Source organism: Salvia hispanica, chromosome 3, assembly GCF_023119035.1.
Source record: "Salvia hispanica cultivar TCC Black 2014 chromosome 3, UniMelb_Shisp_WGS_1.0, whole genome shotgun sequence".
In the NCBI taxonomy this organism is placed as follows: Eukaryota; Viridiplantae; Streptophyta; class Magnoliopsida; order Lamiales; family Lamiaceae; genus Salvia; species Salvia hispanica.
The window spans coordinates 19,005,726-19,022,923 of NC_062967.1; the positions used below are offsets into that span (position 1 = coordinate 19,005,726).

Below are 17,198 nucleotides of genomic sequence, written 5' to 3' on the forward strand. Positions count from 1 at the left end.
AATATACTCCCTCCGTGCTACAATAAGAGTTACACTTCATTTTTACCATAAATGGTAAGTAGGTCTCACGTTTCACTAACTCACTCCACTCGCCTTTTATATATGTATAGATTAATATAAAAAGTGAGTCTCATATTCCACTAACTTTTCCAATCCATTTTTTTTGCATTTCTTCAAATCTGTGTCCACAATAAGAATGACTTCCATTGTAGAACGGAGAGAGTATATTTATTATGGAAGAATATCTTTCGGGTCTTGCAATTCTACGGTAGAATCCAAAAATTTAGCAAATTAATATCAATTTTCAAAAATATTGAGACAACTAAATAATGAAGCGTGGACTAATTTGTGGCTGAAATAAGTTATGTGACTACTACATCTTGCATTTACATTTTCTGCAATTTTCATTAAGTTTATCTCCATGGACCATGGTTATACGGTGTGCATTAATTTCTACATTTACCCTTGGTAGTTGCATATGGTGAGATTTTTACGTTGATGTTGACACGATGAATCTATTATTTTTTTGTCACGTGTGATTCTCGATTTGTAAAGAATATTGCCATTTATCAATACATTTTAACAGATCTCGATATATCAACAAAATAGAATATGGAAGAGTATCTTATTCCATCATGTCACATGAAAAATATCATATTTATGAAATGGTAAAATATTTTAAGAAATTTTGTTTAACATATTAATTAAAGAAAGAAAATATATTTAAATATACTAGTAAAAAAGAAAAAAGTAATCAAAGTATAATAAATAAAGAAAAAAAGGTAAGTAGATGTATTAATGATAATATTACTTTTTAAAAAAACCTAAAAATATTTCACATTTTATTAAATAGTAAATTCTATATTCCACTAATTTATTTTCTCTTGTATTTTATTATAAAATTACCATTAATTTTTTCAAATCATTTTTTATTACATTTTATAAAACTTATGTTGAGTCAAATGGTGACAAATTAACAGGGAGGAAAGGGGTACAAAAGTAATTGAGATACTAGGTTTTATGGATGCAATTTTAACCGTAAAAGAACAGGAATTATGTATATTGCTCAACTCGTTAATGACGTTATATTATAAAGCCCCAAAAGGTTGCAAGTTTTATGAATGCATACTTGAATCTCTTTTTTCAGACTAATGAATTTAAACCGAATCGGAACTGAGAAGAAGATATTGAAATTTAGATGCATCATGCATGTATGATGTCTAACAAAATTTTATCCAAATCACCCACTCATACTCATATCATCGTGTATAAGCGTATAACATTTGAATCGACGCCGCCACGTAGATTCTGACCCTTTCTCTATTGGATACGTGGATCTTCCGACATTAATATCTGTAGTATTGCAAATAATACTGTCTATTAATGATGAGGCTAACGTCCGCCGCCTTGGCCGACCGACCACCACCGTCATACCCACCCGTGCGACCTATCTTAAGTTGCCACGTGTCACTTTTCCTGCTCTCTTCCATCAAGCTTTAAACCTTTTGTTCGCTATAAACGTGCATTTGTCAGTTAATATAGTTGAGATTGGATTCTGTGCTTGATTCTTTTCCCTTCCCCGTGATTTTAGCTTCATCGGATTGTTGTGAGGTATAAAAAATAGGATGCAACTTGTGAAAAAATATGGGCATGATGATTATGGATTGAGGCTGGTGAGAACGACGTCGTTTAAGAGGAAAAGAGTAGCTTTATCAAATACTATTTGCATAGATTTTGATGCTCCAACGCCAGGGAGATCTGCGCTCGAGGATCTGCCTCAGGAAATTTTGGTAAGATGATGTTATTGTAGTAGTACATTATTTCCTCCCTCCGTTTTAATATAGTTGAGTTGTATTCCTTTTTAGATATTCCAAAATAATTGAGTCAAGTTTGAGTTTTTTAGCCAAAACTTTATTCTCTAAACACCAATTTCTCATATCTCATAAAAACAAACTATTCAAATATCTTGGATGGAGTAAGTAATTTATTTTTTATTATAACAATATGATTAGATTTGATTCAAGTTGGCACTATGATGATGCAGATAAGAATTATGTGCGGCGTGGAGCATGAAGATTTGGAAAGCTTGCTTTTAGCATCGAAAACAATGAGAGATGCGGTGAGCTTTTGTTTATACACGAAGGGGTGTTTGGTTTCTTTCATAAAATAATCACAAGATATAATTTATGATTAAGTTGTAAGATTATTTTAGTCAGGGGGTTAGCTATAACTAATTATCCCATGATTATCCATTTAGTATTAAGTTATATATCCCACGAACCAAACACACTACATATTTAATTCGGGATACAATCATGCAAATCGAACACCCCCCGAATGAGGTGTTCGGTTTTCTAGAAAAAAATAGTACCAAGATTTTCGGGGGTGTTCGGTTTTCTAGATAAAATAGTATCAAGAAAGAATCTAGGATTGAGTTGTTAGATTATTTTAGTTGGAGAGAGGGGTTGACTATAACTAATTATCACATGATTATTCATCTTCAATTAAGTTGTGATATTCAATCTCATAAATCGAACATGTATATATTTATATACATAATACCAGGATATAACTTTGCAAACCGAACAGTCCCGAAATGAAATGAATACTACTTGCTTTGTTTTATTATTTTGTTTATCACAATCTTTATTGAATTGATACAGGCTGTAATCGCAAAGCAAACACATTTTGCTTACAACACACCCACAAAAAGGGTGAATAAGTTTGAACAAGATGAAACTCCCCAAGCTCCCAAGCTGCACCACTCATTGTGTCGGAGATTGAGCTTCAAGAAATTGGTTGGAATTTCAGTTTGTTTGTTTGCTTCTCATCAAAGTCAACAACAAGTAGTGGGGCACCATAGTTGATTTATTAAATGCTTTAATTAATTGTACAGAAGTTGTTGTAAAATTATGAGAATTTCATTAATTAGCTCATCTTACGTGCTTATCTAGTAGTTTTTTTTTCCAATGTGCTAGAACTAGATTAATATGGATTAAGTAATTGTAGTTGGGCTACAATTATATTAGTCCATAAGCCCAACAATCATGGAGTCCTAGTGACTCTGCATCTATGTAATGAATGAAATGGAGTTAGGAATGTCATTCCATTCCCATATTTCATTCCACCATACGAAGTAGCTCCTTAGTGAATTGTGTTTATTTAAATGTTCTCTAACATTTGACTACAGAGAGGTTTCCCATTCTAGATGCCTTATGGCTTATAAACCTGAATCAAGTAGAGTTAGGTAGGTAATGAGGGAGATGTTGTAAAAAATTAAATGTTACCTGCTGCTTAAACAAAAGAATATAATTTGAAAAATGAGGGTTGGGCGGCTGGACTAGGAGGATGGTGGTTAGTGTTTTGACTGCTTTATACGATTTCAGTCTTTATTTAAGAAAACAAGTGATCACCACTTGTATGTAGTGGGGAAACGGAACCGGAGAAGAGCCTCTTCACCTAATCTATGCTTGGCGTCGCACTCTCCTCAGCCTTGCCGAAAAGTGAAAACCAAGAGAATTCGAGCTGTTTTTGGCGGTTTATCAAGATATATAATAAACGAAAGGCAGACAAGGAAAGCTCCAGAATTGTGTGGCGGATCATGAACAGTCCGTTTCGGTCATTTTCAGCGGAGTTCAAATTGCTTGACGGACATCAAGTTCTTCTCATTCGCCTTCTTCGGTGAACTCCATCTTCCTTCCTTCTACGTCTCGAACAACACAACACCAACGTTTACTTCTCCAATATCATCGCGTTCGAGATGTCTCCCGACACACACAAACTACGCTGTGACGACTTACTTTAACTTCATGAAAAAGCTGATCAACAATGCTGGCGATGTAAAAGTTTTGCGGGAGAAGGGGATATTGTACAGCAGGTTGGCGAGCGATGAAGAGGTGGCTGAGTTGTTTAAAAACATTGATACTCATGAATTCTCGAATATAGACCTTTTTAGTGATGTGAAGATGAGGATTGAGGAGCACTGCAACAGCAAAGCGAGGACGTGGATGGCTGATCTCCTGAACACCAAATTTCAGAGCCCGTGGACTGTTATAGCTCTTGTCGCGGCCACTTTTTTGCTATGCCTAACTTTTTTGCAAACTTACTTCACAATTAATCCACGCGATTGAACACTGCCAATTGATATCTACACGACCATGGCTAGAGACTTGTCTGGCATCAACGAGGTTGATTTGTATATTTTTTTATTCTCATTTTTTTAGAATTATGTAATCCTTTTTTAAGTTTTGTGATTTTAGTTTTTATGAATGAAATATTTAATATTTGTCATAATAACATATTTAATCTAAAGTATAAAAAATAATTGTCAATAGTATAAGTGTTTATGCATGCACGAGGATAATCACGCAAATAGTGCAAGTGTATTGTGACGTAGATGACGTAATTAATATCCAAATGCAAAACAAGTGTGACGCCCGACTTTTTCTATTCCTTTAAGTTTATTTCTGGGATACCGTCGACTTTTTTTTAAGCCAAATGTCGTTCCGTTTTATTTTAAGAGTCTATGGAATTTATTTACTTTTAGAGGGGCATGATCATATGCTAACTAATTTCCAATCACAAATTAAGACTTCATCATAACCATTCATTCTTCTAATCCAAGGGCTTGATTTAGCCTAGATTTGAAATATATTTTTCTTTTTATTAATTTAAATAATATGAAAAGGGTATTTTAGTCTATTCCAATTGCATGCCAATACTCTCTAATTCACAATCAAACCCCAGATTTATATTCCTAAAATTTCTCCTCCCTAAATTTCTCTTCTCCTCTTCGTATCATCAAAATCGATCTTCAAATCTCAGAGATTTCTTCCCAAATTTATATTTTCTGAATCACGCTATTATATATTGGAGGAAGTGATTTTCGCTGTTCAAAATCTGGAGATCTCATCAAATTGAGTCTTCACGCGATTTTCTTCTTTTTGAAGCTATTTTGCTTGTCAATTTCTGCCGATCTCATCAACCTATCGCGATTGTCTCCTTTTCGAAGTTATTTTGCTTGTCTTTGTTCAGTAATAACAGGTATGTGTTAATCATTCGATATGCATCTTCTCAATTTTTGTATTTGAAGTTTCTGTTTCTATTCGAGCTGTTATTTCATACATTCATTAGTAACTTTTGTAATTTTTTATTCTGTTGTTCATGTTATCATACATCTTTATGCTTTTAATAGTTTTTTCATTGATTAGTACTAGTTTTAGTGTTTTTTTGTCTCAGTTTGTTTGATGATTATTCTATCAGTTTTATTCATATGTTGTTTCCTCTATTTTTTGTTCTTATTCTCTGTTTCTTAGTTTTAATTTGTATGTTTTATGTTGTGTGTTGATAATGTAATTTATTGATGTTTCTGTACTTTATTATTGATTTTTGTAACCTGATATGTTGAAGTTGTTTTCTAAAATGTTGAATTTATATTTTAGTTAAAGTTACACCTCTGTGCAAAGAAGAATTAAGGCCTTTTGTTGGAAAAAGTTTCAAGTCACTTGATGCTGCTATCTCCTTCTATGAAGATTATGCTAAAGAAGTTGGATTTGATCCTCGAAAATCTGGTAGAAAAACAACATGCGCCATTATTACTTGGCAGCATTGCTAATATTAATGCAGTTATAGCTATGATTGAGGATGTTGAAAATCAGCTTTTTGGTGATGGTTCTTGTGTGATGTCCGTGTTGGAGAAAAATAAGAGGTTTGAGAAATTGTATGATGTTGTGAGGCCTGATGTTATACATGCTCATCCGCCAAATGTGGTGAAGTGTAAAGGATTTGGATCCAGGTTGCCTTCTAAGATGAATGCGGCGAAGAAGGCAGCAGCTAAACCTCCTAGACGATGTGGGAAATGCCATAAAATGGTTAATCATGATTCAAGGAACTGCGGTAAAGAGGAGTAAAAAATAGAAATAAATTAGTTGTTCCTATTACTGTGATTTCGGTTAATTAGCATTCTTGATTCCATGTTTGTATGGAAGAATAATAATCTCAAATATATGTTCTGAATGTTATCTCATTTTATTTTCCATATACTATTAAGTTTGTTCAAAACATTTTGTGTTGCTTAAATTTTCAATTATATGTAATCGAATGGACATCAATACAACTTTATAAATTCTCAACATTACTATTTGGAATTCTCAATAATTCGTGTATAATTTCTCAACATTACTATTTGGAATTCTCAATAATTCGTGTATACTTTCTCAACATTACTATTTGGAAATCTCAATAATTCGTGTATACTTTCTCAACATTACTATTTGGAAATCTCAATAATTCGTGTATACTTTCTCAACATTACTATTTGGAAATCTCAATAATTCGTGTATACTTTCTCAACATTACTATTTGGAATTCTCAATCATTCGTGTATACTTTCTCAACATTACTATTTGGAATTCTCAATAATTGGTCTATACACATTCTGAGGTTGCTATGAATAACAAAATAATATCAACACAAATATTGAAACGATACCAGATCATGTACTTCTTAATATTTTGTAGATGAGTTACGATATTTCTCATTACTGACAAAAGGAACACTAACATAACATGTCCAGATAATGCCATTAGTATTTCTACATTCAAAAATATCGCAAAAGAAGTTTATTTATAATCCTCCAAAGCTCCTACTGTTTTCCCCAATTTGCAATAAGCTCTTCCACATCAACCTTGGCAAATTTGTTGCATTCAGTCAGATGATGTTTTGTCTTCTCCTTCACCGACTTGCAAATTTGTAATTTTGGTAAACATAAACCATGATTAGTTTAGAAACAAACTTATGACAAGTACTACAATCATTCTAGCAGGTTGTTGAATTCACAAATATCAACATATAGCATACATTTAGCTAAGACATCATCAACACATATCTAACCCAATATCAACATATAGTTTACCCAATATCAACATATAGCTTACCCATTATCAACATTTATCTAAGACATCATCAGCATATAGCTTACCCATTATCAACATTTAGCTAAGACATCATCAGCATATAGCTTACCCAATATCAACATATACCTTACCCAATATCAACATATAGCTTACACATCATCAACATATAGCTTACCCAATATCAACATTTAGCTTACCCAATATCCATATTTGTACTGGATACAAAAGCTTTCTAATATTAACAGATCTTCTAAATAATTCATCAGAGCTTCAAGCTTTCAGAAAATGAAGATTCATATTCTCATATGCTATCAAATCAGAAATCAATCTACCAACAATACAACTACAGAAGCTTATAAACATATTTCACTAAAATTTGAACCCTAATTCTTTGTTGAAATCTGAAATCTCAAACTGCAATGCAAAAAATCAGAAATCGGTAAATCAAATTGAAAAATACATTTCGATTCAGCAGGAGCATTTTCGATTGAAACCATTGCACCTTTTTTGAAGTCGTTCACTGCAAAATAAACCTATTAGTTTCATTTCTGTTGAAATTTTAGCAAGTTTAAAACAAATTTCGGAGTTTAAATTTCATATTTACCGTCGTTTTTCTTCAAATCTGTGAATCTGCCATAGTTCGAGCTTTTCTTCGGAGGAGAATGGGAGTTTTCGAGCTGTTCTTCTGTATTTGAGTTAGAGATATGTGTTTTGGAGTAGTGAATCTAGTTTTGGACGGCGAAAGAGATTGAGAGAGAAAATGCAGTGAACGACGACGAGATTGAGAGATTCAGAGAGAAAATGCAGTGAAACGGTGATGAGATTGAGAGATTCAGAGAGAAAATTCAGTGAATGGGGTGACGGATTGAGAGAGAAGATGGAGTGAGTGGTGTGGTTGTTGAAGGTGGAGAGAATGGTTTGAGAAATGAAATTGAATGTGCAGGCTGAATTTTACGTAAATTGTCCATTTTACCCTTTCGTTGAGATTGTTAATTCAATATATTGATATTTTTTTCATTCAATCTTAGCCTTTGATTTTTAGATCAATGGGTCCATATTTAGTCTCATTTTGGGATTAAGGGGCTAAACTCATTAGAAGATGACCCTACTTTTAGAAGCCCAAAATATTAATTACTCATTCTAGTCATGCAGTCAAATTTTGGTCAAATATAATTTTCCTAACCCATCACCATACGGTTTCTCCCCATCTCCACCCCCTGAAAAATCTCCAACAAACTAAATCCAATCTTTACAGATACACATACCCACAGTTATATATATATATATATATATATATATATATAGGGATGTGATCATATCATAACCCCCAAATCACATAATAACTCTATAACCAAATCTGGACCACACATATTTGATAATCTTGTGGTTGAGATTCAAACTTAGATTTACTTATAAAAAAGGCGCAGAGGGGTAAAAATGTAATTTCCTCATTTAATTTCTGAATTCTACTCCAAACGCGCGAATCACGCTTTCATTCTTTTTGAACTCAATTCTCTCCTTCATCTTCATCTTCACAATTAAGATCGATTCTCTCATCTTCATCTTCCATATTTCTCGCCTATTTTATTTCAACATCTCCAGATTTTCTTCGATTTGTTTCATTATTCCGTATTCTCCAGATTTTGTTTCCATAATTGTGATCGGGAAGATGTTTTCAATTTTGCATTCTTATTTTCATTGATTACCTCTTCAATTGCTGTGAAAATTTGCTTCGATGGAATCTGTAGCAAATAACGAAGGTAACAATCATTATCTATTACTTAGCTTATTGATTGTGTTCATATTCATGTATTGAATTTGATTTTAGATTAATATTAGTTGTTGATTGGTTTATGTTTCTGATGTACTGAAATTCTTATTTGATTATATTATGTATTGTCGATTATGTGTTAAAATGATACTTTTGGCTTATAAATGTTAGGTTTACTGCATAATATGATAGTTTTGTCGGATAAAATGATATTATGATAAAATGATACTATGATAAAATGATACTATTACTGATTTGTAGGTATGTACATTCCTGTTTGTGATGATAGGTTTACTGCATAACATGATAGTTTTGTCGGATAAAATGATACTATGATAAAATGATACTATGATAAAATGATGCTATTACTGATTTGTAGGTATTTACATTCCTGTTTGTGATGATAGGTTTATTGCATAACATGATATTTTTACTGCATAAAATGATACTTTTACTGCATAAAATGATACTATGATAAAATGATACTTTTACTGATTTGTAGGTATGTACATTCCTGTTTGTGATGATGCTTTGAAGCCAATGATTGGTATGAAATTCAATACATTAGTAGAAGCAGTTGGTTTCTATGAACATTATGCTCGTTCAGTTGGTTTTGGCATTCGTAAAATGGGTAACAAATCAGTTCAAGGTATTACTAAGTGGCAGTATTTGGCTTGCAGCAGACAAGGCTCTAAGAATTTTATACCTGGTCATGCATCCCAATCAACTGAAGTGTCTTTTAAAAAGCGTAGGTGTCGGTCATTTAGGTGTGAATGTCTTGCTAAGCTCAATTTGAGATATTATTCAGATGGCAACAACAGATGATATGAGGTTTATCAGTTTGTTGAGTATCATAATCACTTAATGGTTGCGGATGAGCATAGGCATTTTATGATGGCCAATTATTCTATATCTCCACATTCTTCAAAATCCAAGATAAATAAAAATAAAAAGTCTGAGAGAGGGGTTCCAGAGGAGAAAGCCGTGAGTTTCATTCCTCCTGCAATTGCAATATCTTTCTCCCTTACATAAAGGTATATTTCTCCCAATTACATATGAAATTCCTGCTGCATATTTTCATGAATCATGGTAGCACACTCACAGTAGGCCACGAGAATTTAGTTCATCCTTGCAACTTCTTGAATAATTCCTTGAATAATCTGTAACCGCTCCCAAGATATAATCTTTGGCCATTTTGTTTGAAACTATTTTCAACATGAACCTCTGCCCGAACAAATCGAATTTGAATAATGATAGTTATAAGAATTAAAAGGAAAATGAGGGAGGCGGACTTACCCGTCGCCGAAGGAGAAAAGGGACGGAGAATGAGTGGCTGCTCCAATTTTTGGGACATGGAGAGAGAGAGAAGACGATATCGATTACTGAGTTGAGATTTAGATAGATGGGTGTTTCCTTAATTTTTGTGAAGAGAATGTCGAGAGGGAGAGAGTTGATGGTAGGAATTGGTGAGGAAGACGCGTTGGTGACGGCTGGGAGTATGCAGTACCTATTCTTTTTTTTCTTTTTGTATACGCATGTGTTGGGAAGGGAGTATGGACGTGTAGTATTGTGGGAGCATAGGTACTAATCCTTTTTCTTTTCCTTGGTTTAATAAATGTGTTGGTTAGGGGAGTATATACGTGTAGTGATGTGGGAGTATCAAGTATTTGGACTTTGGAAATGTGCATATTGCCTTCTTCCAGTGACAACCGAGAGATTAACTATGTGGATAACTTAATTGATGAATCTGTTTTTATTATATGAGAACGAAGAATATTTTGAGCACACACTTAGGAGGCATGCATTGGTAAATTTAATTTTTTGCAAAGTCTAATTTTAGCGTATCATATTATTTCAAAGGGTGAACTTTGCAAGTTGTTTGTGGTTGGAGCAGAAAGTGATTAAGGAGCTAAGTGAAGGAGGTGGACTTTCTTTTTAAATAAGGGCAATGCCCTAAGTATATTTTTATGTGAAAATGAATATTTGTCATGCCGTGTTTTGTTTCATCTATGGAACCTATCTGCTGTGACTTTTGCCCATCTATGGATAATCGAATTCAGGTCTGACTAGGGAGTGAGTCCCTACTCAGGCTAGTGTACACCAATGGGGATTGTGAGCCGTCTTTTGGGTCGGCCGGTCTAGTGACTTGGAATGTGGCCACATTCCTTGTCATCAATGGATCAGATATGGTAGACATCTATGGGAAAATGACTGATCAGTCGAATTTTACAATGAGAATGATTTTAGTGTCTCGAGCATTTTTAAAGTTAGAACCCCGAGGACACTCAATGGTGGCATGATAAATACTTTTTATAAAATATTTTCGGCATGAGTCCACTGAGTGCATCAAGTACTCAGCCCTGCATTCTTTTTAAAAAATGTGCAGGTTGAGCTGTGACGAGCGCGGTGGGTGTTGAGCAGAGTTGGTGCAGATTTGTGTTTGCTTTTAAATATTCCGAATATATTATGTCTTCATACATAATATGATTCTTCTCTCGAATGCTTCCGCTAAATGTAGTTTCTTTCGAGTTCATTTATTGATGAGTTATTGTATTCCTTTGAGTTGTCAGCTGTTGAGATAATACTCTGATTTAATTCGAATTGCCCCTATTATTTCGAGCTATGATCGAGTTTCGTTTATTTACCCTTTCTTCCCTGCTTCTTTAATCCTCCCCTAGTCACAATCAACCGTGTTTTCTATTCTTAGAAAATGCGGTCGTGACAACAAGCAAACTAAATTTGGCGCTATTATCTTTTATTGAGGGAGGCCGATTATATATATAATTGATTTGCTAGTCCAATTGTTCAATTCTTTAATTAGGTTCACATTGTCATAAAGTTAGTCATTATATATATATATAGGAATGTGATCAAATGAAAACTCTAAATATTGTACAAACTCAAAACTATGATCTGGACCATTGAAAAATGTCAACAGATCACAAAAAGGCATCAACAAGAAAATTTCAACAGAATTTCAACGGTAGTCAATGATTGATGTTGTGTTGATACTTGTGTTGATACTGCGTTGACAGTAAAATCTTGAAATTTTACACTATGTTGATATTATATTGAAACACTGTTGAAGTTGTGTTGAGGAGTTTTGAGTTTGTACAATATATAAGCTTGCATTATATTACTACCCTATATATATATATATATATATAATTGATAATTGATAATTGATTTGCTAGTCCAACTGTTCAATTATTTAATTAGGTTCACATTACAGATTGATTAGCTTTATGATAATTGGGTGAGATGGTGGAAAATGAAATTGAAAATTCCTAAACCATAACCATCCTCCAAACAAATTCGAGGGTTAAAACATTGTCAAAGATAGAACATTAACTAGTAGTATATTTTATGATTTGATTTGCGACGTTCAAAATATACAACAAAGTAAAATAGGCGGCGGGACAAAGAGGATGGTGGGTAGGGCTTTGCCTTTTTTTTCATAATACTGTATGATTTCTGTTTTTGTTTAAGCTAATTGATTATTTAAATTATTATTAATTTGATATGTGATCATTATTTTTGGATCTAATGAAATAAAATATAATATTAGTATAAAAATATCAAAATATGTTTTGATGATAAATTTTAGTGTAGTTTGACCACATGATTACCGGTCAATTCTACCGGATGACACGGAATTTTAGAACATATTGTTTTGTGTATTATTGGAGAGAGTAAATATTATATTTATATTAATGTGAGAGATAATTTTTTTTAAAAAAGAAAATATGACATTTTATGCTGGACAAATTGAAAAAGGAAAGTGTGACATCTATTATAGGTCGGAGATAGTAATATTTATAATGGTTAATTGTTTATAAGAGTATCAAGGTTCAATTTTTGGTACATATTTAAATGACAAATCACATATTTCAAAACAACGCAATCCCACATCAATTTTTTTCCGGGTAAATGCGATGTTAAATTGACACATAAAACTTTAGTGATGTGGATTAATAATGCCGTAAGCATGTAATGTGACGACGTAGATGACTAAACAACATTGTTTAAAAAAAAATAAGAATCTAAAAACTAAATAAAATAAATTTGGTCTAATGGGAAAATAGAGATGTTTTTAAAACTTCATCATTTATCACTCAATTTCTTAAAGTTGCAACATAAACCAAAAATGACCTATTATTCATGATTTTTTGACGATTAACCCTATAAAAAAAATCTTAATTTAGCAAATTCCGTAAAAAAAGCAAAAGAGCATAGTTTGTTAACAAGAACTTCCATAGCTTGTAAATTTTTATCGTAATTTTACAACACAAATTTTACCTTGAAAAGTACAGCACAAATATTCTAAAATTTACAAATAATATGAATAAAAAGTGTTTTATCGTAAAGTTTCACGACTCTCTCATACATTAATTAATTGTAAATTAAATTAAGTACAACATAATTTTGGCATGTAGTATTTTATATGGTTGCACTTGTACACAAGGACCACGAAAAACATTCGTATAGAAAATCAACGGCCTTGATTTACTAAAAAGGAAAAGTTGTTCACATAATACACATTGTTGATTGCATACATGCAAATTTAAGATCACATTAAGGGCATAAAAGTTAAACAATTTCAACTTGATCAGTTTCAAAGTAATTGACAAAAGAGGAGTACATGTATTGGTGGTCCGAGCAGTGGAGGCGGGGAATATTCCGGCAGCGGCGACGGCAGTATAAGAAATGTGGTGAGGGGAGTTGGGCCACCTCCGGCCTTCTTGACCAAGACCTTCCACATGGTCAATGATCTCAACTCAAATTCCATAATTTGTTGGGGTAAACGTGGTGACAGCTTCATTATTTGGGATCATATCAAATTCTCTGCAGAAATACTTCCCAATTATTTTAGACACAACAATTTCTCAAGCTTTGTCTACCAACCCAACAACTACGTAAGTCTACATACATATACTAATACGAAGAGCAAAACAACCAAAAATTGAATATACAATTTGAACCAAATCGAAATTAAAAATTTTGTTCAGTTTTTTTGAATTTCGGTGTTTGGTTTGATTTTTCTGGCAAAAAATTTTCAGTGCAAATGTATAAAAACCAAATTTTATATTTAATAATCTCTCAATCCCATATTACTCGTACTTTCATTTTAGGTTGTTAATTTGGTATTGATTTTTTTGTGTAATTAAATTAGTATTTTAAGTGTAATGAGATACAAGGGCGGACGCAGTAATAAATAATGATAAGGGCTGTGATTTCTAAATTTTGTTCTAAAGTATATTTTAAGATGTTTTAAATTATTTATAAGGACTTTTACATAATAATTTACCTTAAATTTAGATAAATTATAAAAATTTATAAAAGAAAATTAGTTAAAATACAATTTTATTAAGGGCTTCAGCCCTACCCTCATTATACATAGGACCGCCCCTGATGAGATATCACTTAATATTGGAATACTTAATTAACTCTAATATATTAATTAAATGCCCTAATTCTTTGTACTTAAAATATAAATAGTGTAAGTAGTTTGAGACGAGTCGAAATAGAAAAGTGCTAGTAATATGAAATAGATGGAGTGTCATATATGTATTTAAAACAAATTCTATTTGTGTTAGATTTATATTGATACATGTTAGTATGAGTATTTAGAATATATGAAAATCGTAATTGTTTGGATATGGTAATTGGTTAATGCGATTATAATATTAATGTTAATTATAGAAAAAATAATTCTTGGTTTTTCGGATTTTTTGGTGTTTTGAGTATTTCAATTTTTCAGGTTCGGTTTAAATAGTTCGGATTTTGATTTTTCATTTTATTTGGATATAATTGTGCAATTTCGGTTTTCCGGCTCAGAATAGGTTTTTGTAGTTTAGATTTTGGTTTTTCAGGTTTGGTTTTCTGGTTAGTTCGGTTTTAATTTTCATTTCGGACAGAATCAAAAATCAAATTGCTCACCCTGTGTGTGAGAGCGTGCATGGTAATAAGTGTTTGATTTGATTGTGATGATTAGGGCTTTCGGAAAATTGGAGTGGAACATCAATGGGAGTATACAAGTCCATATTTTCAAGAAGGAAAACCACATCTCCTCCCCAACATGAAGAGAAGACCACTCCCTACACCCCAAAAAACCACCCTTTCCACCAAAACCCTAAGCAAATACACGGACGAATCGAGGCGCTAAATCAAGAAGCTAAAGAAGCAGCAATCAGACACAGAGCTCCACATCGCCAACCTCAGACAAAAGGCCAGCAGCCTCGAGTCCATGTCCAAGAACCTCGCCGTGCAGTGGGCCAAGGCCTGCGAGATCATCGCCAAGGGAGAGAGATCCCACAGCAAGAAAAACATGAAAATGAGGAATTGGAATGTGCAGAGATGATTGGAGATTACGCGGTTGTATTGGATGATGAGAAGGAGAGGGTGTTTGAAGATGATGGTGATGAGGTGTGTGAAGAAGGAGGTGCAAAATGGAATGCTATTGCTCAAGATTTTGAAGAATGGTTCATGGGAAATACTAGTACTCATTGGTGATCAAAATTGTAAGTCATTAATTTGTTTTTATTTATTTTTTTGGTGCATTGCATTTAATATGATCACACACACACACACACACATGTTATTTGATGAAATTTATTTGTTTTTATTATAGTTGTCAAGGCTGGAGGGGAAGAATTAAGGAGGGAGGACATGCTATCTATAATTTTAGTTATTTTCTTTCTTTTCTATATGATTATATATATAGGTAGTCAACTTGGATTTATGGTTGTTTTAAGCTTATAGCAAGTTTTAAAGTTTCTAAAATTGGCACTGTTATTTCATTCTTATATGTCATCGTTGTATTTGGTTTGATATGTAGCATGAGAAAAAACATTGATCATATTTAAATTGAGTCAATATGCCTTTCTTCCGTTTTCCAGGCTTTCCATATTGGTAAATGAATTAAAATTTAAAGGTCGCACTACGAAGGATTCGAACCCGAACCTGAAACTTTGACTTCAGACATTAACCTCTCTATCACTTGATTAACTCACGTACCCAGACTTTCCCTTCTAGAAACACACACTTTTATAGGATTAATTAATTAACCATTCAGATTAATTATTACGTAATTATTACTTAGTTAAGTATTGATAGTGTAACACCCGTGCAATATGCAAAGATTTGTTATTTTATTTCATTTTATAAGAATGTGTTTCCATCGACATAAACACATCACAAGTTTTTTATTTCATTTCATTTTATAAGAATGTGTATCATTAATTTGTCACTTATACCATTTTATTTATATGTATCAATGAGTTTGCCCTCACTCGAAAAGCATCTTTTATGCGAACAAAATTATTCTCTGTTCTCGATTTACAGAATTGGTATTTATAGAGGTTTGATTATTTAACTTAATTTTATTAGATGGGTAGTCAATTTATCTTTTAAAAAACTTTTCACTTTAACTTCCCCTAATTATCACAAAATTAAATAAAACCTTTTCATTTATAATAGCATGCAAATAAATAAAACTTGTTCATTTCTCTAATTATCACGCAAATAAATGAAACATTGTTATTTCCCTAATTTTATTAAGATTTTTTTATAATAGCACTCTTGTTATTTTCCCCAAAACTTAGGCATGGTGGTTGTAACTTCCTAAAAATAGGCTTAGACAGAACTTGATATTCTCCTAATAAAGAGGTGTTTTGGAGAAAATAATAGAAATGCTTGTAGACTGAAATAATTAAATATTCATCTTCCTGAAGTTAGAGAAGTTATAAACTTATAATGTCTGTTTGGTTCTTTTGATAATTGGGGGGAAATGAATAGGTTTTGGAAGAGAGTGAAAAGATCTTGAGTTGTGTCCATCGAGATTATATTTGTAACAAATTGAATTCACAGTGAGATTATAATTAAGTTGAATGCACAGCTAAATCCCATGAAACATTATTGTGAACATGAGCTAGTGGGTTGAATATTAGTCCATAAGGGGGTTTGAATGAAAAATGGATAGTGGGCCGAATATTAGTCCAAATATATCAAGACCCAACCCACTTATAATGTAAATGGGTCTTCAAATATAATTCCTATTGTTAGAAGTGTTTTTTAGAGGATAATGCCACGTGGCAGGCTCCCGCAAAGAGGGTCGATTGACCTAACTGTTAAATGGAAATGGACAAAAGGAGGAGACAATCAATTGAGGGGAAAAGATGATTGCTGCTAACATGGGGTTTCTTTTGGGTGGGGAGACATCATTTTAGGTGTCAATTCCCATCAATAATATGTGGTTCACATACATTTAATGTCATACAAGTACAATGTGGTTTATAGTTCATTTGCGTTGTTGTTTGGTATTAAATTTTTAATAATTTCAAAATAATTGAGTTACTTTTATTTTTATTTTTCAAAAATTTTGTTCTCTTTCTACTTTCGTCCTTTTTCTCTCTTAATTTTATTCCCTCTCCCTTAAACATCCATTTTTTAAATTCTATCTTCTAATAAAATGCCTCAACCGACAAATATAATATTATTATACTATAATAATC

The 17,198-nt window shown here is 32.6% G+C and overlaps 1 protein-coding gene and 1 long non-coding RNA gene across 2 annotated transcripts; one reads left to right on the forward strand and one right to left on the reverse strand.

Moving 5' to 3' along the window:
- The first annotated feature begins 1,556 nt into the window (after window positions 1-1,556).
- On the forward strand, window positions 1,557-2,931 carry LOC125210689 (F-box protein At1g61340-like). The gene is made up of 3 exons (XM_048110257.1): window positions 1,557-1,790; window positions 2,045-2,119; window positions 2,664-2,931. Exons 1-3 carry the CDS (start codon window positions 1,626-1,628, stop codon window positions 2,865-2,867), a joined length of 444 nt encoding a protein of 147 aa, XP_047966214.1. The 5' UTR covers window positions 1,557-1,625; the 3' UTR covers window positions 2,868-2,931.
- A 6,721-nt stretch (window positions 2,932-9,652) lies between these two features.
- On the reverse strand, window positions 9,653-10,251 carry LOC125217118. Its single transcript, XR_007175566.1, has 2 exons — window positions 9,982-10,251; window positions 9,653-9,909 (listed from the first exon to the last, which is right to left on the reverse strand). It is a non-coding gene; the product is annotated as an uncharacterized LOC125217118 (long non-coding RNA).
- Between the last annotated feature and the right edge of the window lie 6,947 nt (window positions 10,252-17,198).